This window comes from Hypanus sabinus, chromosome 20 (genome assembly GCF_030144855.1).
Source record: "Hypanus sabinus isolate sHypSab1 chromosome 20, sHypSab1.hap1, whole genome shotgun sequence".
NCBI lineage: Eukaryota > Metazoa > Chordata > Chondrichthyes > Myliobatiformes > Dasyatidae > Hypanus > Hypanus sabinus.
Window position 1 is genome coordinate 26801049 of NC_082725.1, and position 27103 is coordinate 26828151.

General features: G+C 40.1%; 1 protein-coding gene across 2 annotated transcripts in view; it reads left to right on the top strand.

The window, feature by feature from the left end:
- Positions 1–27103, top strand: part of LOC132378383 (cadherin-12-like) — a 401775-nt gene that overhangs the window by 234558 nt on the left and 140114 nt on the right. For both annotated transcript variants that reach the window (XM_059945256.1, XM_059945257.1), the window contains exons 6-7: positions 10222–10409; positions 13347–13600. In XM_059945256.1, the coding sequence (XP_059801239.1) occupies positions 10222–10409; positions 13347–13600 (442 nt within the window). The remainder of the gene's footprint in view (positions 1–10221; positions 10410–13346; positions 13601–27103) is intronic.

The following is a 27103-nucleotide window of genomic DNA, read 5'->3' on the forward strand; positions in this document are numbered from 1 at the left end:
CTAGACGGATAGAGGGTTTTGGTTTTACCAGTTTTCAGTGTAAGGTCCCATCTTCTTGTATGTTTCAGTAAATGAGTCAACATTAGCATACTTCAGTTTGATCAGTGAGGCTGAGATTATCTTAATTCTGGAATGTGATTACCATAGATTGAATACTGTTCCATTAGCTCTTAAGATTTAAGTCCATTTGTGTGGGAAATTTGTAGAAGACAAGTGCAAAACTCGCAGAGAGAAAGTTTGAAAAGTGTGCTGCTTGTCAGTATATCGAATTGACCTCTAGGTCTTGATCTGTTTTAACTCGGTTTCCTATTTCTTCAAGCGTGCTGTCACTGTGTTATTTACCATCTAATGTAAGACTACTTGAGGTCTATTGCTTCTTTATGAAGAGTCTTGGGAAATTTACTTTCATAAGCCACTATCCATTTTTGCTCAAATGGCCCATTAAGAAGAATATATCTTTTGTCCCAAAGTCCAAATATCACAATAGTATTCCTTAATTGGTTCAAATTCCAAAAAGCTTCTCTTAGTTATGGGTGCAAAGGTTATTCAGGCAGATATATTGTCACATAGCCATATCATCATGTGCTGTTAGGAAATTGATCATAGTTTAATAAAGCTCCAGCTCATTCCTTTTGGATGATTGCAGTGGTAATGTGCCATCTTCAGGAACTTCACTGTAAATGACCAGATTTCACATTATAGTATAAGTTTGCAGCAGTAAGGGCCACATTTTATATGACCAGCCTGAACAGGTATTATCGTCAGGTTTATTAACATATTTCAGAAACAATACAGCTGTGTAATTGCACTTGGCCTATGATTCGAGCAACAAACTCAAAATGCTGGAGGAACTCAGCAGGCCAGTCAGCATCTATAGAAAAGAGTACAGTCGATGTTTCGGGCCGAGACCCTTCATCAGGACTGGGGTGAGGGGAGGAAGAAACACAAGGTGATAGGTGAAACCGGGAGGAAGGACGGGTGAAGAAAAGAGCCGGAAAATTGATTGGTGAAAAGAGATGCAGGGCCGGAGAATGCAAAATCAGATCGGAGAGGACAAAAGGCCATGGAAGAAAGAACAGGGGGAGCAGCACCAGAGGGAGGTGTTGGGCAGGTAAGGAGATCATGTGTGAGAGGGGAATGGTGAAATTGGGGGGGGGGGGTGTCGTTACCAGAAGTTAAAGAAATTGATATTCATGCCATCAGGTTGGAGGCTATCCAGACGGAATATAAGGTGTTGCTCCTCCACTCTGAGTGTGGCCTCATCTTGACAGTAGAGGAGATCATGGACTGACATGTTGGAATGGGAATGGCAAGTGGAATTCCAGAATTAGGAGATGTCCTCTTTTTTCAAAGAAACATCCACCATCAACACTGCCCTCAACTGCATCTCTCCGTTTTTTGCTCGTCTGTGCTTGCCCCATTCTCCTGCCACCCACCAGGATATGGTTCCTCTTGTCCTCACCTACCAGCCCACCAGCCTCCATGTCCAGCACATAATTCTCCTTAACTTATAACATCTCTAACAGGAACCCACCACCAAGCAAATCTTTACCTGTTACCCCCACTCCCCAACTTTCTGCTTTCCACAGGGGTCGGTCTCCATGTGACTCCTTGTCCATTCATCTCTCTCCTGGCACTTATCCCTGCCAGTGGAACAAATGCTACCTCTGCCCTACACCTCATCCCTCACTACCTTTTAGGGCCCTAAACAGTCCTTCTAGCTAAGGCAACACTTCACCTGTGAGTCTGTTGGGGTCATCTACTGTATCTGGTGTTCTGGGTATGGCTGCCTGTATATCGGTAAGACACAGCATAGATTGAGAGACACTTCGTTGAGCACATATGCTCCATCCACCAGAAAAAGTGGGATCCCCCAGCGGTCACCTATTTTGATTGCATTTCCTATTCTCATTCTGTCATGTAGTCCATGGCCTCCTTTATTGTCGCGATGAGCCACACTCAGTTTGGAGGAGCAACACTTTGCATTCTGTCTGGATAGTCTCCATCCAGATGGCATGAACATCGATTTCTCAAACTTTCAGTCATGCCTCCTCCCCATTCCCAATTCCCTCTCATAACATACCTCCTTACCTGCCCATCCCCTCCCTCTGGTGCTGCCCCTCTTTTCTTCCATGGTCTTCTGTCCCCTCCTATCAGATTTCAACTTCTCCAGCCCTATATCTCTTTCACCAATCAACTTCCCAGCTCTTTAGTTCACACCACCCTCTCCCAGTTTCACCTATCACCTTGTGTTTCTTCCTCCCCTCCCCCACTTTCTAGCTCTGAGTCTTTGCCTTTTTCTCTCCAGTCCTAATGAAGGGTTTTGGCCCGGAACATCGACTGCACTCTTTCCTGTAGTTGCTACTGAGTTTCTCCAGCATTTTGCTTGGATTTCCAGCATCTGCAGGTTTTCTCTTGTTTGTGATCGGCTTATGATTCACCCAGTTGTTAACACCTGGTCCAGTGCCCAGTATTTAGTTTGGTTTTAGTTTTGCTTTATGGTGGTGAGTTGATAAAGAGAACAGCTTGTGTGTTCTCCCAGTGGCATTAGTGCTGCTTTCCCTTAAGATAACTGATTTTTAGTGGCTTGTGTGTTGGCCACTGGGTTCACTAAATACTCTTCAGCCTAGTGTCTAATGGATTATTGTGTCTGGTGATATTACAGATAAAGATAAAACAGCAGCACGAAGTTACTCCCAAAAATCAGATTTGCAGCACAAAGACATCCTAATACTTCAACACTGTCTTGGAAATTTCAAAGATAAAACTTACTCGTTTTTAAACCTCCAAGGAATGTATCTTGTTTCAGTCTTCTTATAGAGGATGTCAAGGTTTGTTTTATATCCCATTTCACGAAACACAGGTTTCAGATCATTCTGATGTGATTTTTGAAAAATTTGCTTTAAAGCACATAAAAATGATTAGTCATTACTCACTAGACTTCTTCACATTGATGAGACTTTGTAAAGTTACAAAATACTTTAATGCACGCTAGCAAGACAAGGACACTGGAATTTATAGTGTGTCCATTCTTTAGTTTTGAGGAGCTGAGGAAAATTATTATATTTCAGAATCAGATTTATTATCACTGACTTATATGACATGAAATTTGTTGTTCTATGCCTGCAGTACAGTGCAAAGACATAGAATTACTATAAATTACAGAGCAAATATATAGTGCAAAAAAGTAACAGTAAGGCAGTGCTCACAGACACAGACTATTCAGCAATCTGGTGGCAATGGGGATGGAACTGTTGTGTGTGGGTCTTCAGATGCATGTACCTTATAATTATTACCTAATGGTAATATGAGAAGAGGGCATGTCCCAGATGGGAAGGGGGTGGTTGTAGTCCTTAATAATGATCCTTGTTGATGGATACAACCTTTGAAAATTACTTTTATGACGTGATGGAACTGGTTGAATCTGCAACCCTCTGCAGCTTCTTGCAATTCTGTGCATTGGAGACTCCACCAGGCTCTTATCAAACCAGTTAGAATGCTCTCCACTGGACATCTTTAGAAATTTGGCAGTACAATTTTATCCACTGTACATCTGTAAGAAATTTGAATTGGTAGAAAAATCTATTTACCATACATCTATAGAAATATGTAAGGGTAACTGAAAGTACAAAAGTAGAAAAACGGAAGTGCAAAGAATAATTGGTATGTGCCCTTGTAAGAAGAGTACGTTACTCCTTCATCAAATAAGAAACACAATGTATCTTATCTACCATGATACTGGAAAATCATGTTGCCTTAGCTTTTATATGGTAAAGTATCCAAAAGTACTTCAAAGGAACATTGTAAGACAAAATTTGACATCCACCCACATACAGAGATTGTGCTACAGATCTTCTAAAGCTTGGTTAAAGATGTAGATTTTAAGTCCAGTTTTTGATGGATGACAGAACACAAAGGCTAAGAGAGGGAATTCCAGAGTTTATATTTCTACTGTTACGAATCCCGTAACTGGAGAACTTACCAGCAAAGATAGAGAGGTCCGTTGAAGTCTGATGTCACTATTTTCAAACGTTTTTATTGATAAAGGGACACAAAAGTAGGGTTAATAAATACATTCAGATAGTGCACATTGTCAACACTCAATCTAAAGCGCGGGTATAGTAATAATCATCATTAAGAAGTGAGCTCTGCTGTAGTCTAAGGGTTAATAGATTGTCCATTGGAAATATAAAAGTCACTCAGAAAGTCTGCAGGCCTCAGCCCTTTGAAAATCACTGGGTTTCATGTGGGGCGACCGAGAGAGAGAGATTGGGGGAGAAGAGAAAGAACTTGCCGAGTCTTGATGAAGCTTCCGTGAAATCGGGGGAGCGTTGGTTTCCTCTCCCCGATGTTAGTTAAAAGCGGTTTTCTGTGATTCCAGCCGCAAATTCCAATCCCGGAATCTAACGCATGTGGCTTCCTTCAGAATGGCTTCCTGCTGCTGCGGGAACACTCTCCCATGTCTTCTTGGTGCGTCTGAGGGGGCTGTCCCCCGAGACTCTCCTTTATACTTCCTCACGGGGTCGCAGGTGTCAATCAGGTTGGGATGATGCAATCTCTCTCTCAACCAGCCCACCTTGCCCAAGGGCTTTTCACGTGGTATCCATGAGACAATAGTCGCTGTCGTCTTATTCTGCATCCCGGGTGGGATGTGCAATTTGGCACGTTTCTCTCTCTCTCTCTCCTACTGGGTCTACTAACCCCACCCCCTTCGACGGGTGCTCTTGCGATTCTCACAAATGAGGGGGCTGGGATCATAACACCTCCCCTCTTAAAACGTTTTTACCAGCGGTTAAAACGGAGTAGTACACAGTCTTACAGGAGTTTTGAATCTAACACAATACACAAGTTTTTCTTTTCGCAGAGTACTACCGTTATACATTCAAGTCAGTATCTAAATAGTTAACGATTACAGTGGCCCTTTCTTTAATATCTTAACATTACAAACCGTACATCAGACTTCAATTCAATAACCACCTATTTATTTTTTTTTTCTTAAGCAATAAAACTAAGGAGGTGTGACCTTAGCTTAGGTGCATTTACAAAAGTTTACGCGAATACTAATTGTTTCAGTCGTTTAACTTAACCGGTAGGTCTCCAAAGGGCTGTCTTTATCATTCACAGGCTTTGGCGCAAACCCATTCAACCTGCTTGGCTGTCTAACAATGGCATCTCCATTAACTGTCGCCTCTTTTTCGGCGAGCCCCCCCGTGGGGAACTTGAGTAGTTTTGCGTGGTGAACTCCCGCCGGCCCCGTTCATCGGGGTTATTTTAGCAACACCATGCCCCAGACTTAGACCATCTCCACCCAACTCTTTGATTTTACCCAGGTGGCTGGCCCTTTTATCAGTCCCCTTCAGGCTATTGGTGTTTGATTCTAACTCTTCGATCAAGTAGCATGTCGAAGGCAGCCTCTTCACACCCCATCCTGGCATAACAATAGAGTGGGGGGGCCCCGCTATCCCCCTGCTCACTCTGTGAGCGATCTGCCAGGTTTAAGATTTCTTCCTTCGATTTGGAAACTACAGACTTTTCGTTTTCTTCGCTAACAATCCTCAACCCCCCCCCCCATTCTTAAATTCGACGTTAACTTTGAACCCACCTTCGAGTACAAATACCGGGGAACTCACACTTCCCCCGGTTACGAAGGTTAACCCTTTTCCCACTGAACCAAGTCTATCTGACCCACAAGGACGGCCGCCCCGTTCCATTGAATCAGATACCTCAGACTTCTTCTGAGCTCTGTTACCAGGTTCAGCACCTCGTGCATCCCCATCTCGGACACACTCAAACGGGACATTTGCCTCTTCCAGGCTTTCAACACCCGTACCTTTTTCAAATTCTAACTTCACCCGATTCTCCCAGTTACTCTCTGGGCAGCTCCCACCCGGGGAAGGCGCAACCCTGCGAGCTGAAACAACCTCCTCGGCCCTTTCAGCAGACCCCTTCGAGGCAAGGGTATCCTTTCCATCTAGGACTGCCCTCCTCTCATTATTGGGAACACCTTTAGAACTCTCAAGTTCTTCTAACAATTCTGCCAAACCAGACAGATCATCCATGTCCAACTCTGGACCTTTTAACAGCTTTATCTGTTTCTCATCTTTATTTCCTACCTTTAGGACCTTTCTCTTCACTAAAGGCAGATCTATCTCCTCTCCCTTACGCCCTTTCACTTTACTACTCTTCGTCTTACCACCCTCTAAACCCTCATGGCACAGGATCAGCAAAGACGTCTCGGCCAAATCAAAACTGGCCAGATTTAAACTGCTCTCGTTCACAGCTGTCTCTCTCTCGACAGGCTGTGAGTGACCGCACCGGCGAGATGGTCCTTGGGCACTAGGGACGGGGCCACCATACTCGTCGGTCACCAGGTCGGCAGCATGGCTGACCAAACCTTACCCCCTGCTAAGTCGTTCCCCAGCAAGATGTCCACGTCAGCTCTCGGGAATTCTGAGGGCACCCCCACTTCAACTGATCCATACACCAGCTCACAATCCAGAATGACCTTATATAAGAGCACCATTTCTATCCTTTTATTTATTCCTTCCACCTTTACCATGCCCGTTTCCCGACCAAATTCTAGTACCTTACGGCTAACCAGGGAGAGTTCAGCGCCCGTATCCCTCCAGATCCGTACTGGAACTGGTGTGCCTCCCCCCGTCACAGATGTGTGACAGACAACTCTCAGAGCCTTCTCGTACTCTGTCTACCCTCGGCTCTCTGGTCAATTTGCTGATTACCACGGCACACCCGATAGGGACTGCGGCTTTCCCTCTTCCTATCTCCTTTCTCGGAGCAAAGCATCGAGATGCAATGTGCCCCTCCTTTCCACAATTAAAACAGGTCAAACCCGGAACCCTCTGGCCATCTTGCCTTTCCCTCTCAAACTTACCGCTAGCTCCCAGTGGGACCTCTGCCTCAACGTCGGACTTTCCCGATCATTCCCACGGTCTCTCTGGGGACCTTTATTCGAGGAAGTCTTTGTCTTGTGGGTTAGGACATATTCGTCTGCAAACCTGGCAAATTCTGAAATGGACTTATCCAGCTTCTCATTCAAATACATCCGGATCTCCTCCGGAACACAACTTTTAAATTCCTCAATTAAAAATAACTCCCTGAGACGCCCATAATCCTCGTCCACTCCTTCCGCGGTGCACCAACGGTCCAAGAGCACCCCCTTTTCATGGGCTAGCTCGGTATACGTTTGATTCCACCCTTTCCTTAAATTTCTAAACTTTTGTCTATAGGCCTCAGGGACCAATTCGTAAGTCCGGAGAATGGCCTTCTTTACCTCATCATAATTCTCCGCTCCCCCCTCCTCCAGGGACAACGCCGCATATGCTCGTTGGGCTTTCCCCTTTAACACACTTTGTAACAACGCCACCCACTGCTCTTTTGGCCACTTCTGATTTACTGCCACCTTTTCAAAAAGCAAGAAATAACTATCGATATCTGCCTCCTCGAACGGGGGCACCAATCTCAACTCCCTACTAACATTAAACCGCTCCGCTTGGTCTAAACCTTGATCTCTGCGCTCGTTTCTCATCTTCTCAATTTCCCGGTCATGTTGCCTCTCTTTCTCTTCTGCTTCTAGCTTCTTTAGGTGAATTTCATGCTGTCTTTGCCTTTCCCTCTCTCTCTCTCTCTCTCTCTCTCTCAACCCTTTCGCTCTCTCTCTCTCAGCCGCTTCCAGCTCTTTTAACTTAATTTCACGTTCCAACTTCAATTTCTCCACCTCTAACTGAACCGTCCCACTTGATGGTACCTCTTCAGGGATATCTCCCAAAACCTCAGCTTCAAACACCTTCTTCCCAATGTAATACTGGGTTATGGCCCTTCGTACCTCCCGCTTTTTCATGGACGACCTCACTTCTGTGAGGTTCAACCCCTTTGCTAAATTTAACAAGTCTGATTTGGTGGCCGCCTCTAGCACCCCTACCGTCGGGTTTTCCATAAATTCACCCACGTCCATCTTTGCTGGTTTCCCGTCTGGCTACCCCCGCGTAACCAGATTCAAGTTTTTGATTTACAAGCCCGATTCACTGGCCTCCCAATTTGGTGTCAAATCCCGAGACGAGAACCCCAACTGTTAAGAATCCCGTAACTGGAGAACTTACCAGCAAAGATAGAGAGGTCTGTTGAAGTCTGATGTCACTATTTTCAAATGTTTTTATTTATAAAGGGACACAAAAGTAAGGTTAATACATACATTCAGATAGTGTACATCATCAACACTCAATCTAAAGCGCGGGTATAGTAATAATCATCATTAAGAAGTGAGCTCTGCTGTTGTCTAGGGGTTAATAGATTGTCCGTTGGAAATATAAAAGTCACTCAGAAAGTCTGCAGGCCTCAGCCCTTTGAAAATCGCTGGGTTTCACGTGGGGCGACCGAGAAAGAGAGATTGGGGGAGAAGAGAAAGAACTTGCCGAGTCTTGATGAAGCTTCCGTGAAATCGGGGGAGTGTTGGTTTCCTCTCTCTAATGTTAGTTAAAAGCGGTTTTCTGTGATACCAGCCACAAATTCCAATCCCGGAATCTAACGCATGTGGCTTCCTTCAGAATGGCTTCCCGCTGCTGCGGGAACACTCTCGTGTCTTCTTGGTGCGTCTGAGGGGTCTGTCCCCCTGAGACTCTCCTTTATACTTCCTCACTGGGTCGCAGGTGTCAATCAGGTTGGGATGATGCAATCTCTCTCTCAACCAGCCCACTTTGCCCGAGGGCTTTTCACGTGGTCTCCATGAGACAATAGTCGCTGTCATCTTATTCTGCATCCCGGGTGGGACGTGCAATTTGGCACGTTTCTCTCTCTCTCTCTCTCTCCTACTGGGTCTACTGACCCCCCCCCCCCCTTCGACGGGTGCTCTTGCGATTCTCACAAGGAGGGGGCTGGGATCATAACACTAGACAAGTGAAGTTATGGCTAAAAACACTCAAAGCAAGCAAGATATAATTAAGCAGCCTTGGAGGATTATAGTTGTGCACAAGGTTATAGAGAAGAAGTCATAGAAGGTTATAGAATTTTATAGTGCCAATTAATGAGGCACAAAATGAGGTCAAAAGAAATAAGCAAACAACGTATGTCTTTTCCAACTTGGATACCTTAGTAAGTTCTGCTTTAGTAACTTTTTCACCACTGGGCAATGATACCTTAGATGTTAAATTACTGGAGTAGTGTCAGAGATTTGGATTACTGAACTGGAGATAGAGGTACAATTTGAATCTCAACAGCAGGTGGATTATTTAAATTAAGTTAACAAAATGTATTTGGAATAAATTACTGATGCCAGAAATAGTGATTTTGAAACTACTAGTAGATTGTTGTTAAAAACCCATCTGGTTCACTCACGCCTTCCAAAGAAGGATATCTACCAGTCCTGACCATCATGTGACCTCAGACCTTTCTAGCAGATTCCCCTCAAGTGTTCTGGGACATTTTTATTCTTTTCTTAATACAATAACCTCCATTGAAATACAAGTTCTTGCTTCTATGAAAGGGGGACAAGCAGTATATATGGAGCAAAATCTATTGAAATTCAACATATTTCAATCAGATAGTACTTAAAATAACTGAAATAAATGAGAGACCTGTGTGGTCTGAAGGAGTAAAATTGCTGCATAAAGGAAAAAAAAAATAGCATTTTATACTGATTTCTTCAATGTCATGGGAAAACAAATAGCTTACCAGAATCAACTCACACTTCTCGATGTTTTCACAATTAAGTATTTATTTTCCAAAATGAGATTGTTTAATTAACTTCTTTGTTAGAAGTGTTGAATATGATTACATGAGCTGACAGTTTATTAATGCTACCTACTGTATTGTTCACTGCATTCAAAGAAAACAAAAGTCTTCTATATATTAACATTGTAAAGCTGTATATCTCTATTAAATATTTATGGAAATAATGCCAAGAAAATATGATAATAATGAAAGTTCAGTTTAGAATATGCAAATATTGCTGGAGGATGTTTAACTCATTTTTAAATGCCCCATGTATATAGTAGTTAATATAAATTCCATTCAATGACATTTAATGATTTCAACCATTAAAATGTTTCATAGTTTATTTCTGATAATTATGCTATATGTAATTATATTTATTATCTTGAAAATTTATTTATATTGGATTCCCTTAAAATTTGAAAGAGAAGAAGAATCAGATTTATCTATTGATATCACATTTTTATCTTTCTATATACTTCTGTATCTCACTTACAGATACCTTTCACCTAAAGGTTCCTGAATCAACTCCTGTTGCTTCACCAATTGGTAGAATAAAAGCCAATGATGCTGATGTTGGAATGAATGCTGATATAGATTACAGCATTGTTCCTGGAGATGGGCTGAATGTGTTTGACATTACATCTGATAAAACTACTCAAGAAGGAGTCATCAGCTTGAAAAAGGTCAGAACTATATATAGTGTTTTGAAAGTAGTAAAGAAAATTCAAGTAAGCAGCCATCCCTTGTGAGACCTGCATTGTAGTCTGTGCCAAGTACATGACTTCATGTTGCTGGTAATTCCTTTCACAAATTGCAATTGTGAACCAAATATCAAAATTGTGATTTTTTTTTTCTTATTTGTTCATCCTTATTGGTTCCATGCTCTTTCTTTTCATTCTGTTGACGTGTTCTGTTCCATGCCTACTTCTACTGTGTTACCCTGTGCAGGAAGCTGTTTTAAAAGTTTGTGTCACTCTTTACCACTTGATTCAACTTTTACATATTCTCGGATAAATGGAATAACATCTTAAAATTCAAATATGCACTCTTAAATTTTACCTATTCTAGAATTATAATACTATTCAAAGTGTAAGCACAACCACCAAGTGTACATGGTATATGATCCTGTTAATGCTATTAGTTTGTATTGAACTTTTAGTAGCAGTTTTACAGTATGCAACAACGGGAAACTCAGTGACTCAATGACTTTCTTTACTGCAAATTACATTTATCACCGTTGCTTTTCAGTTCAGCAGTCATTTCCACCACAGTTCATGCAGAATGAAATAATAGATCATTTAATCTTTGAAGGCTTCACAAACCCACAGTATCGTGCTTCATCTATACCTTCACTTCTTTCGATCATCTTTGCTTTACATTGTATTCACTGATCTCATCATTCAATAAAAAATATTGTTTTCAGTGTTGAAAATTACCATTGATCCCATGTGTGTGTCCAATATTATTTTATTCCTCTATGGCCTAACTTTAGTCCTAAAATTTTCAGACTTTGCATCCACCTTATCAATGCCTATCATCATCTTAAAGATCTCCATTAACTTTCTGCTCAACACTCTGAACACAAGAAGAAAAAGCAAATTTATGTAATTAAACTTTTTAAAATTTGATATAATTTTAATAAATCTGTGACCACTTGCTACAATGCATTGTATAGGAGTGAAAGTTGTGCACATTTAAATATTATCAAAGATATTCACAACAGAAATGTAACATACATAATTCAATATATATGAAATACAGATCATTGTTGTTTCACATAAAACTTACTTATGTATCTGACAGTTTTATCATCTCCATATTAAGCCTTTTCGGACTGTTTTATTCATCCACAAGCTCAATGCCCTCTTGAAATATTCAAACTCTATCAACACAGTTTACTGTTTCTCTTAACTTAGTGTCATCTATAAACTAGTTATAAAAATACAAATACCATGAAACAGATCATTAACTTAGATGGTGGAAATCAGGTTCTATGCGGATATCTTATGAGCATAGCTTGTTATATTCCAGCAGTCTCTGTCTCGTCTCCTAACTCTCAGCTTATATTATATGATTTGCAGACTTTTATTTTTGATAAGGTCTTGTGCAGAATATTGTTAGATACTTCCAGCAAGTTGATAAAAGCAGCAACCACAGAATCCCATACCATTATTATTGGTGACCATTTCAAAAATTGGTCAGAGAATCATTTGTGCCAATTTAGACTGATGATACTTGATCAGATCATACATGCTGAAGTGCTTGTCAAGTTCTAATGATTTCACTGTTGATGCACATAGTCCCTGTCCGTTATCCTCACTGTACTCCTGAATCTATAAATAATTTCTTCCTTGCATTCCATTAGCGACCTAGAATGTATCTGAACCAAGTGATTTATCAATTTTAAGTACATCCAGTGTTTCCCCATTCCTTAAAGAAGAATCAATTTTTAAACCTCCCAGAATCCCAACAACATCTTTGGCTGAGCATCCTGTAACACCTTATTCCTTGTTGAAGACCGGTAAAAGGTATCCTGTCCTTTGGTTCCCTGAATATACGCATTTTGTTTCTGAACCTTGATTGGTTCCAACTCTGGTTGAAACCTTTTTCTCATCTGACTTCTTAGTTTGTTTTCTCATGTCACCTGAATCTAGAATGTTTGCCCACCTTAATTGGAAACAAACAGATCCTGAATGTTTGCCTGTCTCCTGAACCTTATTTTATCCTTTAACTTTTATTTTAATTTTTTCCTAAATTCATTAAGTACATTCCTTGATTTATATTTTGCTCTGATAATGTTCCCTTTTCCCCTTCTATAATGAGTGACGTAGAGTGTTCATTCACTGTCTTCCATTCATATCTTTTCAAACATGGTCTCCCTTGCATCTTTCTTAAATGTATCATCTTCCCCATTACAGCTTTTTTTTATTAAAATGACTATTTTCATATACTTAGTACTGTATGTTTATTTTTATTTTCCATTTTATTGTGTTATTATTGTTTTAATGGCTTTCTCACATCATTGGATTTCCACTCTCCCTTTGTGTTGATTGATGATGATGTTTGCAAATGGGGCTCTCCAGCTTGTGTTCAGGTTCCAGAAATATTAAGAAAAGAAATGCAGTTAAAATCAAAACAGTTTTTTATTAATGGTTTGTGTTCATGGTGCAAAATTAGAAAATTGAGAACCACACAAATCCATTTCCAGAGGAAAGCTTCCAGTGAAAATAGTAATCCATTGAATTAAAAAGAAACTCTTTCAAGCTGATATTTTTTTTTCTGAATTTGATCCCAAAAATTGTTTAATTGCATGTAGAGGTTTTGGATTTAAGAGGAACATGTGAATTTACTATATTTTAGTTATTACTAGTATTTGTAAGTTTATCCATCAATCACCAATTCAATCCTATTTATTGTGGTTAATTTATTTCATGTTGTTCTAAATATAACGTACATATGTCAGAAAAAAAACCTCAAGGCCCATTAAATGATCTTGATCATTCCAAACATTGTGATGTTTTTATTTGATCTGATTTCCATTGATAGCTCTAGCAATTGTCCATCAATCTTAATACCATTCCTTTATAGTTTAATTGATATTTATGCATTCTTTCCCAAAGCCACTGGACTATGAAAATAAGAAATCTTACGTCTTCAAAGTAGATGCCGTAGATCCTCATCCTGATAATCGCTTCCTGTCAATGGGTCCTTTCAAAGACACAGCTACCATCAAGATCACCATTCTCGATGTGGATGAACCTCCCGTTTTCAGCAGGTCCTCCTACATAATGGATGTTTATGAAGACACCAATGTGGGGAGTATTATTGGAGCAGTAACAGCACAAGATTCTGATGTTAGCAACAGCCCTGTCAGGTAGGCTGAAAGTATGTCATTAGAATGTGAAACTAATATACAGTGGCATGCAAAAGTTTGGGCACCCCTGGTCAAAATTTCTGTCAGTGTGAATAGCTAAGTGAGTAAAAGATGACCTGATTTCCAAAAGGCATAAAGTTAAAGATGACACATTTCTTTAATATTTTAAGCAAGAATCCTTTTATTATTTCCATCTTTTACAGTTTCAAAATAACAAAAAAGGAAAAGGGCCTGAAGCAAAAGTTTGGGCACCATCATGGTCAGTACTTAGTAACACCCCCTTTGGCAAGTATCACAGTTTGTAAATGCTTTCTGTAGCCAGCTGAGAATCTTTTATTTCTTGTTTGGGGGGATTTTCGCCCATTCTTCCTTGCAAAAGGCTTCTAATTTTGTGAGATTCTTGGGCTGTCTTGCATGCACTGATATTTGACGTCTATCCACAGAATTTCGATGATGTTTAGGTCGGGTGACTGTGAGGGCCATGGCAAAACCTTCAGCTTGCTCCTCTTGAGGTAGTCCATTGTGGATTTTGAGGTGTGTTTAGGATCATTATCCTGTTATAAAAGCATGATCGATCCACCCCAGTGCTTAACAGTTGGAGAGGTGTTCTTTTCTTGAAATTCTGCACCCTTTTTTCTCCAAACATATATTTGCTCATTGCAGCCAAGAAGTTCTATTTTAACTTCATCAGTCCACAGGACTTGTTTCCAAAATGCATCAGGCTTGTTTAGATGTTCCTTTGCAAACTTCTGATGCTGAATTTTGTGGTGAGGAATCAGGAAAGTTTTTCTCCTGATGACTCTTCCATGAAGGTCATTTTTGTGCAGGTGTCGCTGCACAGTAGAACAGTGTACCACCACTCCAGAGTCTGCTAAACCTTCCTGAAGGTGTTTTGCAGTCAAACAGGGGTTTTGATTTGCCTTCTTAGCAATCCTATGAGCGGTTCTCTCGGAAAGTTTTCTTGGTCTTCCAGACCTCAACTTGAACTGCACTGTTCCTGTTAACTGCCATTTCTTAATTACATTACGAACTGAGGAAACCGTTACCGGAAAATGCTTTGCAATCTTCTCACAGCCTTCTCCTGCTTTGTGAGCATCATTTATTTTAATTTTCAGAGTGCTAGGAAGCTGCTTAGAGGAGCTCATGGCTGCTGATTGTTGGGACAAGGTTTGATGTGTCAGGGTATTTATAAACACGTACAAACAAGCTGGATGAACTCAGCAGGTCAGGCAGCATCCGTTGAAATGAGCAGTCAATGTTTAGGGCCAAGACCCTTTGTCTCTGAGTTCATCCCGCTTACTTGCATGTGTTGATTTGACCACAGCATCTGCAGTGTCCTTAGTCTATTTATAAAGCTTTGAAATTTGCATCACCTGGCCTTTCCTAACGATGACTGTGAACAAGCCATAGCCCTAACAAGCTACTTAAGGTCCGAGACCTTGCTAAAAGTTATCCGAGAGCTCAAATCTCTTGGGGTTCCCAGACTTTTGCATGGTGCTCCTTTCCTTTTTTTCACTCTAAAATTGTACAAAGCAAAAATAATACACTAATCTTGCTTAAAGTGGTGAAAAGAATGTTTGATCTTTAACATTATGATTTTTGGAGATCAGTTCATCTTCTACTCACTTAACTATTCACAGTTAACCGGGGTGCCCAAACTTTGCATGCCACTGTATATCTCTCTTTTCACATCACAAGGTTTCTCCAACAAATTAAGTCCTTTTGAAATACTGTTGCAGTGTAATTCTATAGAAACTCGTCTCTTTCCAGTGGTGCTGGATTGAAAATTTTATTTTTATCGTACTTCAAGAATGATGCGGGTACAGCAGTTAAGTGACAAAAGATATACTAGCTATATCCATTAATGGAACATCTAATTATTGAGCTTTGGAGCTGATAAACCACTTTCTAAAGGATGATTTTTGGTACTAACATATGTAAGTTGTGCATTTAACAAAGTTCGTAAAATGCTTGAGAAGAGCCGCATTGAGACTTTAATGACAAACACAAATGCATTTTAATTATATACATTGTAGATGTAGCAAAACATCTTAATGTGATATGGAGGAATATTACCAATAACATTTGATTCTGAGCCACATACAGAGATATTTAGGCAGAAGTTCAAAATCTTAATTAAAGAGCTACAGTATTTTTCTAGGAGTGTTGGAAATGAGGAATGAGAGATAGAGAATCTGAGGGGGAAAGTCAAGAAGTTGTATGAGCACTGAATCTTACCAGCTAATAGCACATTTGCTTCTGTTGAAGTAGTTGAAATGGAATGATTCTATGACCAGAGTAGAAAGAACATGGTTATCTCACTGGGCTGTGTGCCTGGAACTCTTAATAGAATAAAAAAAGAGAAACCCTTGGAGATGCTTGAGATTAAGAATGGAAACTCTCTGCATGCTTTTCTTTTGTAGGATAAATTATGTCATTCTAAAAGGTTTGCACCATACTGCTCTATTCACGAATTATTCTCAGCAGCATAATTTTTAAAGTTATGAGAAGACCATACTATTTAATTAAATTGCTCACATACCCTCCCAAATTCAAGGAATTCCTAACAGGTTATGGCCGCTTCCATTTGCTTCAATAATTGTAACACATTCAGATACATAAGTTGAATCAGGCAACAAAGCATTTCAAAGTCTGGTTTAGCTGTGAACTTGATCACGGTTGGACGGGCAGAAATTTTCTACACTTGCTACCTCGGTAGAGCAGCTGACATAATCCCAAACATACCCCAGATGTCTTTTCCCTCCTCCTATAAGGCAAATATTCAAAAGCCTGAAAGAGTGTACCACCAGGCTCAAATACAGCTTCTACCCCACTGTTAGACGATTGAGCGGTCCACTAGTATGATAAGATAGACTCTGAACCTCACAATTTACTTCATCATGGACTGAGTTACAGAGAAATTGCCTGCACTGCACCTTCTCTGTAACTCTTAACATTGTATTCTACATTTTGCTAGTCTTTTACCTTGTACTACCTCAATGTAGTGTTATAATGAAATGATCTGTATGGATGGCATGCAGAACAATTATTTTTCACTGTACTGGGTACATGTGACAATAATAAATCAATTTACCAATTTGTCACAGGAAACTGTAGTTCAAAGTGAAAAATTAACCACTTCCCTTGAATCCTCCCCACATTTAATCTGATTCAATATGCTCTGTCATCTGTAAAACCAATATCCTATAGTGGAATGGTAAATGGTAGTGAAAATGGAACATAATCTAAATATGGGCAGAACTTGAAATGAAAACAAATATGTCCAAATGCCTGAAATAAGTAATATTTAAAGAATTCTTTCAGCCAAATTCAAGATAACCTCAAAGGCCAATGTAATCTGGTGATTTAGATGAGCATTGGAAAAAAAATCAAGGTAGTATCAGAACTAATGAGAACTGTTTTTCAATCCACCTAGTATTCAGAAGGTATTCTTGCATTTGTTGTTAAATTTCAAAGTTTAAAGTACATTTATTATCAAAGTATATATACTTTATACAACCTTGAGATTCGTCTCCTTACAGATAGCCACAAAACAAAATCATGCAAGTAGTCAAAGTAAGCAAATAGCATTTAGAACTGAAGTGAGTCACAGACACAAAGCCAGGCCTCACTGCAGCTGATTGTTGAGTCCTTTTCTTGCAGGCTACAAACTCAGTTCAGCACAGGGACAAGTAAACCTCGTCAAGCAGCAAGCTGGACAGTCCTCTGGTCCTGCCACCCTGACCTTTTCAACTTGGCCTAGTGCTTAAGTTGTCCAAAATTCAAGTTGTTCCTTCGCCTTCGACCCAGGCCCTGCCACTTCACTATGCTCTTGGATCATAGCCCTGGCACTTTGATTTGACCTGGCACTTAAATTTATTAAACCTTGTGTCTTTTCTCACTCTTGGGCCCAGGCTCTGCCCAGAGCCTGCTTCACCTCAGTTCTGTCACATCGAATTGCCTCCATTTGCTCCTGCACTGGCCATACAGTGGCTCATTGCCCACTCTCTGGCCTGTTGAACATTTATTGAATGGACAGAAAATACACACGCTGTTCACTAGTTGTGGGATAGATCATTATGGAGTTTTAAGAGTGACAACAGAGATGCAAACACAACATTTTTCCTTTAATTTACAAAAAAATTATTTTAAAATTTATGATTAAGAATCTGCAACATATCATGAGTGATTGAGGGGTCTAGAAGTCCTTTATTAAGGATGAGGTTTTGGGGTACTTGAAGCAATTGATAAAATAGGCATAGTTTCTTCAAGTGGAAATCTTGCCTGACAAATTTGTTGGAATTCTTGAGGGAATGACAGGCAGGATAGACAAGGAAAATCAGTGGATGTTGTTTATTTGGACTTTTAGAAGGCTTCGGATAAGGTGCCCAATATGAGATTGATAAAAAATAGAAGAGCTCATTATGTTGCAGGAAAGATACTAATGCAGATAGAAGATTGGCTGATCGGCAGGAGACAAAGAATGGGAATGACTAATGGTGACTAACGGTGTTCCACAAGTGTCAGTATTGGATCCATTACTTTTTTCGTCATATGTTAATAATCTGGATGACAGAATTGATGGTTTTGTGACCAAGTTTATGGACAATACAAAGATAGGTGGAGAGGCATGTAGAGCTAAAGAAGCAGGGAATATTCAAAAGGGCTTGGACAGATTGGGAGAATGGGCAAACAAGTTGCAGATAGAATACATTGCAGGAAAATGTACAGTCATATAGTTTGGTAGAAGGAATAAAAGTGTAGACTATTTTCCAAATGAGGAGAAAATAACAAAACCAGAACTGCAAAGGGACTAGGAATCCTAGTGCAGAATGCCTTAAAGGTTAAATTGGTTAAGTCAGTAGCGAGGAAGGCAAATGCAATGTTAGCATTTATTTCTAGAAGACTAGAGTATAAGAGCAAGAATGTATGTAATGCTGAGGGATTGGTCAGGTCACAGTTCAAAGTAAATTTATTATCAAAGAACATACTGTCTATGTTACAACATATTACCTTGAGATTCATCTTCTCATGGGCATTCACAGGAATTACAAAGAAACACATTAGAATCAATGAAGAACTGCATGTAAGAAAAATGGACAAACAACCAACATGGAACCGAAAAGAATTTGTGCAAATACAAAGTAGAAAAACATAATAATAATAATAATAATAAAATAATAAATATTAAAAACATGAGTTGTAGAGTACGTACTTGAAAGTGAGTTAATAGGTTGCGGAATCAGTTCAGTGTTGGTGTGAGTGAAGTTTTCCACTCTGGTTCAAAAGCCTGATGGTTGAGGGATAATACCTGTTCCTGAGCTTGGTGGTGTGTGGTTGAGACACCTATGCCTCCTGCCACTAATGGTGGTAGAGGTGAATACAGAAGGATCTTTTAAGAGACTCTAGATAGGTACATGGAGCTTAGAAAATTACTGGGCTACGTGGTAGGGTAATTCTAGTCAGTTTCTAGAGTAGGTTACATGGTCAGCACAACATTGTGGGCCAAAAGGGCCTGTAATGTGCTGTAGATGTCTATGTTCTATGTTTCTATACTGACCTGTAATGCAACCAATTAGTATTCTCTCCACTATGCATCTTTAGAAGTTTGTCAAAGTTTTAGTTGACATGCTGACTTTTTGCAAACTTCTTTTTAAAAAAAAGTAGACATGCTGCCATGCCTTCTTTGTCATGGCACTTGCATGCTGGACCCAGGACAGATCCTCTGAAATGATAACACAGATCATGACGAGCAACCTTGATGGTGATGCTTTGGACTCCAGTGCTGGAGTATCCAAGGGTAAAATGGAGACACGGTATAAAGCTGGAACGAGAACTGAGTAAAAACAAAACACTAGACGATATCTTTAGTTAGGCTTACGAATGAGCACCAAACCTGAGTTCAGGTGCTCCTTAAATATTTAATTCTTGACACCCAAAACAGGATAGGCAATTAGCAGGACTGCCTTGAACCCTTACAGGGTGTGTGCTAGCTATCCATATTCCAGAGAGTTAAGAGTGTCTAAACGCTGGAAGTTGACAAGGTTGGGTGCACGTCGCAACACCAAGGAATTTAAAGTTGCTGACCCTCTCCGACTCTGATCCCCTGATGAGACCTGGCTCACAGACCCCCAGTTTACTCCTCCTGAAGTCAGTAATCAGCTCAATTGTAGGTTTTGCCAATGCTGAGTGAGAAGTTGTAACACCACTCAGCCAGATTTCCATCTTCCTCCTGTAAGCTGATTTGTCACCACCTTTGATTTGGCTAATGACAGTGGCATTATCAGAAAACTTAACTCTGGTATTAAGAACATACAACATAGAAAACTTACAGCACAATACAGGCCCGTCGGCCCACAAAATTGTGCCAAACATGTCCCTACCTTAGAAATTACTAGGCTTACCTACAGCCCTCTATTTTTCTGAGCTCCAAGTACCTATCCAAAAGTCTCTTAAAAGACCCTATTGTATCCGCCTCCACCACTGTTGTTGGCAGCCCACTCCACACACTCACCATTCTCTAAGTAAAAAATCTTACCCCTGACATCTCTGTACCTACTCCCCAGCACCTTAAACCTGTGTCCCCTTGTGGCAACCATTTCAGCTCCGGGAAAAAGCCTCTGACTATCCACATGATCAATGCCTCTCATCATCTTATACACCTCTATCAGGTCACCTCTCACTCTCCATCGTTCCAAGGAGAAAAGGACGAGTTCAATGAACCTGTTCTCATAAAGTATGCTCCTCAATCCAGGTAACATCCTTGTAAATCTCCTCTGCACCTTTTCTATGGCTTCCACATCCTTCCTGTAGTGAGGCAACCAGAACTGAGCACAGTATTCCAAGTGGGGTCTGACCAGGCTGCAGCATTACCTCTCAGCTCCTAAGTTCAATTCCACAATTGATGAAGGCCAATACACCATAGGCCTTCTTAACCACAGAGTCAACCTGCACAGCTGCATTGACTCCTATGGACTCAAACCCCAAGATCCCTCTGATCCTCCACACTGCCAATAATACTATATTCTGCCATCATAAGGCTGTTCTTACTCTTACAGTCATAAGTATGAAGTGAGTAGAGCAGGGGGCTAAGCATAGACCTTTATGGTACTCCTGTGCTGATGGAGACTGTAGAGGAGACGTTAATGTCAATCCAAATTGACTGGGGTCTGCAAGTAAAGAAATCAAGGATAAGGATGCATAAGGAGCATTGAGACCACATCTTGGTGCTTATTGATTAGCTTTCAGGGGATAATAGTGTTGAATACAGAGCTGTAGTCAATGAAGTCATCCTGATGTATGGACCTTCACTGTCCAGGTGTTCCAGGGTTGAGTAAAGAGCCAATAAAGTGGAATCTGTTGTAACATGCAAGACATTCCTCACACAGGAGCAGATATGTTTCATGACTGGGCTCTCAAAGCTCTTCATTTGTGTATTTAAGTGCTGCTGGAGGATAATTACCACATTCTTGCGCACCGATATAATTGAAGCCTGCTTAAAGCACATGGGTACTTCAGACTGCCGAAACAAGAGGCTAAGGGTATCAGTGAATACTCCAGACAGTTAATCAGCACAGGTGATTAATGCGGCACTCATGCTCAGTTGGGGGCTGGCCTTTTCTAACAGCGCTGCCCTCCGATGTTTGAGCAGTGGAATAGCAAGCTGGATTGCAGGCATGCCTTTGTGCATTTGTCTACGGACTGCTAGGGACTACACCATCAGTTTGCAAATCATGTCACTCAGGGACTTGGGCAATATATATTGTTTTTGTGTGACTGTATGTATAATTGCTTGCTTTCTTGACAGTGCTATGTGTGTTTTGTTTTCTGTTGTACTAAGTATGTTTTGCACCTTGGCCCCAAAGAGCGCTGTTTCGTTCTATTATATTCATGTGTGATTGAATGATAATTAAACTTGAACTTGGGCAGGTGGACTGTCTGGCCCAATTGTTTTACAGTGGTTCACCCTCAGGGATGCTCTTACTTCAGCATCTAAGACTGAAATCATAGGGTCGTCATGGTCAAAATGAGCATAAATTCATTGAGCTCATCTGGGAACATAAACTTGCTGTCACATATGTTACTTGGTTTTACTTTGCAAGAGGTGATAGCATTCAAGCCCTACCACAGCTGTGGAGCATTATTCCGTGATTCAAGTTTGGTCCAGAATTGCCACTTTGAACGGGAAATGAATTTACAGAGATCGTACTTGGACCTCTCGTACCTTATTGGGTTGCCAGACCTAAACACCACTGATCTGGCCCTCAGCAGATTGTTGATCTTTTGGTTCATCCAGGGCTTCTGATTAGGGAAGCCACTGAATGATATGCCATGTTTGTCATGGACTTTATAAAGTCCATGAGAAACACGGCGTATTTGTTTAGATCCAGTCCTTGAATGTGACCGAGTCAATCTACTGGAAGCAATCTAGTACCTGCTCCTATGCTTCCCATGATCACCTTTTTGTTGTCTTTAGTTCTGAACCCTTGACCTTTTGCCTGTATACAGGTAAGAAGAGGATAGCCAAATTATTGGATTTCCGCAAATGGAGCCTAGGGGTGAAACAAAAGGCATTCCTGATTGTGCTGCAGCTGTGGTTGAGTGTGTTGGATCCCTGGTGCTGCAGGTGACATGTTCATGATAATTGGGCAGAAATTTCTTCAAGCAAGCCTTATTGAAGTCTCTGGCAATGATTTGAAACGCATCGAGGTAGACTCTTTCTTGGTTGCTAGTTGCAGCACTGAATACGTTGAGTGCTTGCTTAACATCTGCCTTCAGAACATAAGAAATAGGAGCAGGAGTATGCCATCTGCCTGTTGAGCCTGCATTCAATAAGATTCAATAAAATCATGGCTGGTTTGGATATGGACTCATCTCCATCTACTTACCATTTCCCCATAATCATTAATTCCCCTACTATGCAAAAATCTATCCAACATTGTCTTAAATATATTTACTGAGGCAACCTCCACTGCTTCATTGGGCAGAGAATTCCACAGCTTCACCAATCTCTAGGAAAAGCAGTTCCTCCTCATCTCTGTTTTAAATCTACTCCCCTGAATCTTGAGGCTATGCTCCCTAGTTCTAGTCTCAGCTACCAGTGGAAACAACTTTCCTGCCTTTGTCTTATCTATCCCTTTCATAATGTTATCTGTTTCATTGGCGGTATGTAAACTGTGGTCAGGATCATGGAGGAGAACTCTTGGTTAGTAGAAGAGATGAAGAAATAGCATTTAATCAATACATGTTCCAGGTAGATGAAACTAGAGAACGACAAGACCCCTATGTCCAAGCACCATGAAGGCATGAAACACAGTCCACCCTCCCCACTCCCTGACCCTTGCATCAGCAAACTAAATCAGCATTTTTGTCCCTCTGATGGATTGAAAATTCCTTGGCTGGAGCATTGTATCCAACATGTCCTGAGTGAGCATTTGGAGTATTGTGAGCAGTTTTGAACCCGTATGTTTTAAAGGATGAGCTGGCATTTGAGACAGTAAAGGAGTTTGATGAGAATGATCTTGGGAATGAAAAGTTAAAGTTGAGTTGTATTTAATATATTTTAAGTGGGGATTGACAAGTACTTAACTAATAATAGTGTCAAAGGTTATGGGGAGAATACAGGAGGATGGGTTTGAGAGTGAAAATAAGTCAGCTATGGTTGAATAGTGGAGCAGACCTGATTTGCTGAATAGGATAATTCTGCCTCTATGTCTTATTGTGATCTGGCTTTAGAGTAGGTTTGAATGTTGGTGTTAAAAAAAAATTCAGATATTTTGATAGATAAGGACAGTTCTTCATCAATCTCATGATGTACATGGATTCCCAAGGGTCACAAACAGATAAAAGCTATTAGTAGTATGATTGTGAGGTCTCCTAGTGCACTGGAATAGGCACAAATAACACATCACTGCAATGAGAGAAAAGAGGGGGAAAGTGGTGAATAATATTTCAAAAATAATGTTTGGCTGAACAAAATGCTGAGAAAAAATCCATTTGTTCTTGATGATATTCACTTTCTTTGTCAGTAACAAGACATTGTCCATAGATGGATAAATCCATTCCTGATAAACGTGTTTTTATTGTTAATCTTGACAGTACAGACAAGTTTTAATACAATACAGCTATGGATAGGAAATATAGTTGATAAAAGAAAGTTGTAATAATATTCCTTTGAATTTATATAGTACCTTTCATATCACTTTGTGGATGCCCTAAAACACTTGATTGATACAAAGGCTCCTTCATACTATGGGAAACGTAACAATGTGTGCATAGAATAATCCTGTAAATCATAAGCACGGGAAATTCAGCAGATGCCGGAAAACAAAAGCAATACACACAATATGCTGAAGGAACTCAGCAGATCACACAGAATCAATGGTAAAAAACAACCAGTTGACATTTTGGGCCAAGACCCTTCTTCAGGATTGGTAAATCCAGCAAACATGAGAATAGTCATAGCCACTGTTGCAGAGATATTTCATGAGGAACAAATATAAACCAAGATGTCAGAGATAACTCCCTCTGATTTTCTAAGGTACCATTAATATTCACTTCAGGGACCACACACTTGCCTTGTTAGAAAGACAGTTTTCGCCCTGCTTCTCTCCCACGCAATTCCTCAGTACAATGGTTTTGATTTTTGCATACATTTGATTAAGAACATTACTTAGGAGTAAGAAGTTGCATTTATACAATGTTTCTTCAAGGCTTGAAATGATCCGGAAGTATATTCAAGCACCAAATTATTTTTTTGAATCATAGATACAATTGTTAAAGTGGATAAGTATGTGCAGTCATTTTCTAGACAACAAGGACTTTCAAACATTAAATGTAAAGTCCATCTTGGAACAGCTTGGTTCCTGATAGAATCATAATGTTAGTCATTAGACTATATTATGGTAATTAGTCTGAAAAATCTTAAAAGTATCTTAACCAATCCTCATAGAATGATCAGGAGTGGAGAGAATGAGCAATTTCAAGTTCCTGTGTGTCAAAATTGCTGAGGATCTAACCTGGTCCCAACATATGGATGCAACTATAAAGAAGGCAAGACTGCCACTATATTTCATTTGGAGTTTGAGGAGATTTAGTTTGTCACCTAAAACACTAAAACTTCTACCGGAGAGCCTTCTGACAGACTGCACCACTATTTGGTATTGCACCACTATCGGGGCTACAGAAGCTGCAGAAAGTTGTGAAATTAGTCAATTCCATCTTAGGTACTAACCTCCATAGGATCCAACATCTTCAAGCAGCAGTGCCTCAGAAAGTTGGAAATAAGTCCATTATTAAGGACTCCATCCTGACCCAGGACATGTCCTCTTCTCATTGATACTGTCAGGGAGGGGGTACAGAAGCCTGAAGGCACAAACTTAGTGATTCAGGAATAGCTTCTTCCCCTGTCACGTCCAATTTCTAAATAGATATTGAACCAATGGACACTAACTCACTTATTTTATTAATTCAGTTTTTGCATTACTTATAGCTATTTAAAATACATATATATACTTACAATAATTGATTGATTTTCTGCTTTATCATGTATGGCATTCTACTGCTGCCACTAAGTTAACAAATTTCTCAACATATGTCAAAGTTATTAAACTTGATTCTGATTCTGATCCTGGTGTTAGTTATTCAAAGTGTAAAGTTAATTTAGAGTAGATTGGTATTAAATATGAAAGTAAATCAGTCAATTTGGGATAAGAAAATTACAAAACATCAAGTTGAGAAGATCTTATAGCCTTTGATTTCTGTTTGAACAGGTCATATGTAATTTCTTCTTCTGTGCATTTTGCCACTCCGTTTTAATCTCCAAAAGCAGCTTCTGATTAAACTCATTGTGATTTCCAATCATAATTTGCCAACAGTTAGATAAGCATTCAAATACTGCTTTTTTCGCCATCTCATTGTCTTCACTGTTAACAATTACTTTCCCCCACTCTTGGTCTCAAATTGCTCAAATGATAATGAGTTAATTGACAATGATCATTTTGGGACGTGTAGTGACAGATTAGTTGCACAATCTTTTCATTATAATATATTTTAATGGGAACCTGGCCAAGGTTTAATGTGTGTAATTTTTCCTGAACATTTTGAATTTTAGTTAGGTGAAGCATACTTTAAAATTCACTTACGTTTTCCTTAACACATCAGAAATCACTACACGTTCACAGCTATCATCATTTCTGACTTGAGCATCTATATTAGCCAACATAGAAATTGCTCTGAATGGTCAAAATGGACTTCAGAGATCATGTTATGTATATTCCATGGCTACAGTAAATTAGAAAAAAAGAAATCTACTTTTTGAGCTGATATCATGTAAAGCACTAATATAGTAGTCAGAGTTTCGTGTAATGCCCAGTTTGTCCATTTGGTTCTTAGAGACACAAGACTTCCTAAATTCCAATACAACTAGCAGACTGCTGGAGGAACTTGGCATCTGTGGAGGGAAATGGAGAGTCAATATTCCATGCCAAGACCCTTCACCAAGCGGTAGGGCAGCCTAGGTGTTAGTGCATCACTTTACAGCATCAGTGATTGAGGTTCAGTTCCTGCCACTGTCTGTAAGAAGTTTGTACATTCTCCCTGTGCTTGCAGGTGATTCCTTTGGGTACTCTGGCTTCCACTCTGAGTCCAAAGACATATTGCTTAGTAGGCTAATTGGCCATGTGGGGTGTAATTGGGTCGTACAGGCTTGTTGTGCCAGAATGGTCTGTTACCATGCTGTATCTCTAAATTAAATTAAATTAAGATACCAATGTGCTTGGGATGCCACAGCAGCGTAGTGGTTAATGTGACACTATTACATTTCAGGGTGTTCCGGAGTTTGAAATTAATTTTGGGTGACATCTGTAAGGAACTTGTACATTCTCCCCATGATCGCCTGTGTTTCCTCTGGGTGCTCTGGTTATTGGTGGGTTGCTCAGTGATGTAGCTGTTTGGACGGGAAGGGCTTGTTTCACACAGGATCTCTAAATAAATAGATTTCCATGTGCATATTACCTAGTAACAAAAATAAATTTTTAAAAATCTGTAGATGCAGGACATCTGAAATAAAAAAAAGAAAAGAGCAGAGGCACTGCCATGCTTTCTTCCTAATTTTACTCACGTTCTGGACCCAGGACACATCCGTGTCTGCTGCTACTTCTACTTCCGCATGTGCATTACACTCGTAACTTTTTCAATCTTTTTTTCATCATCTTAAACCTACCTTATCTATGTTCCTATTATTTCATAAATTTTGATAAGGATCATCCCTGAGGATATCTCTCTCCAGTGCAAAAATTCTTGGCTTATCTAGTCACTCCTTGTAACCCAAGCTCTCTAGATCCATAAACATGGTTGTGAATCTTTTCTGCACATTCTCTAGTTTAATCACATCCTTCCTATAGTATCCCTTATGCCTAAGTGTGTTACCACTTTTAGAGAACTATAGATTTCCACCCTGGGGTCTCTCTGTTCTACAAACCTTCCCAATGATCCGCCCTGCTT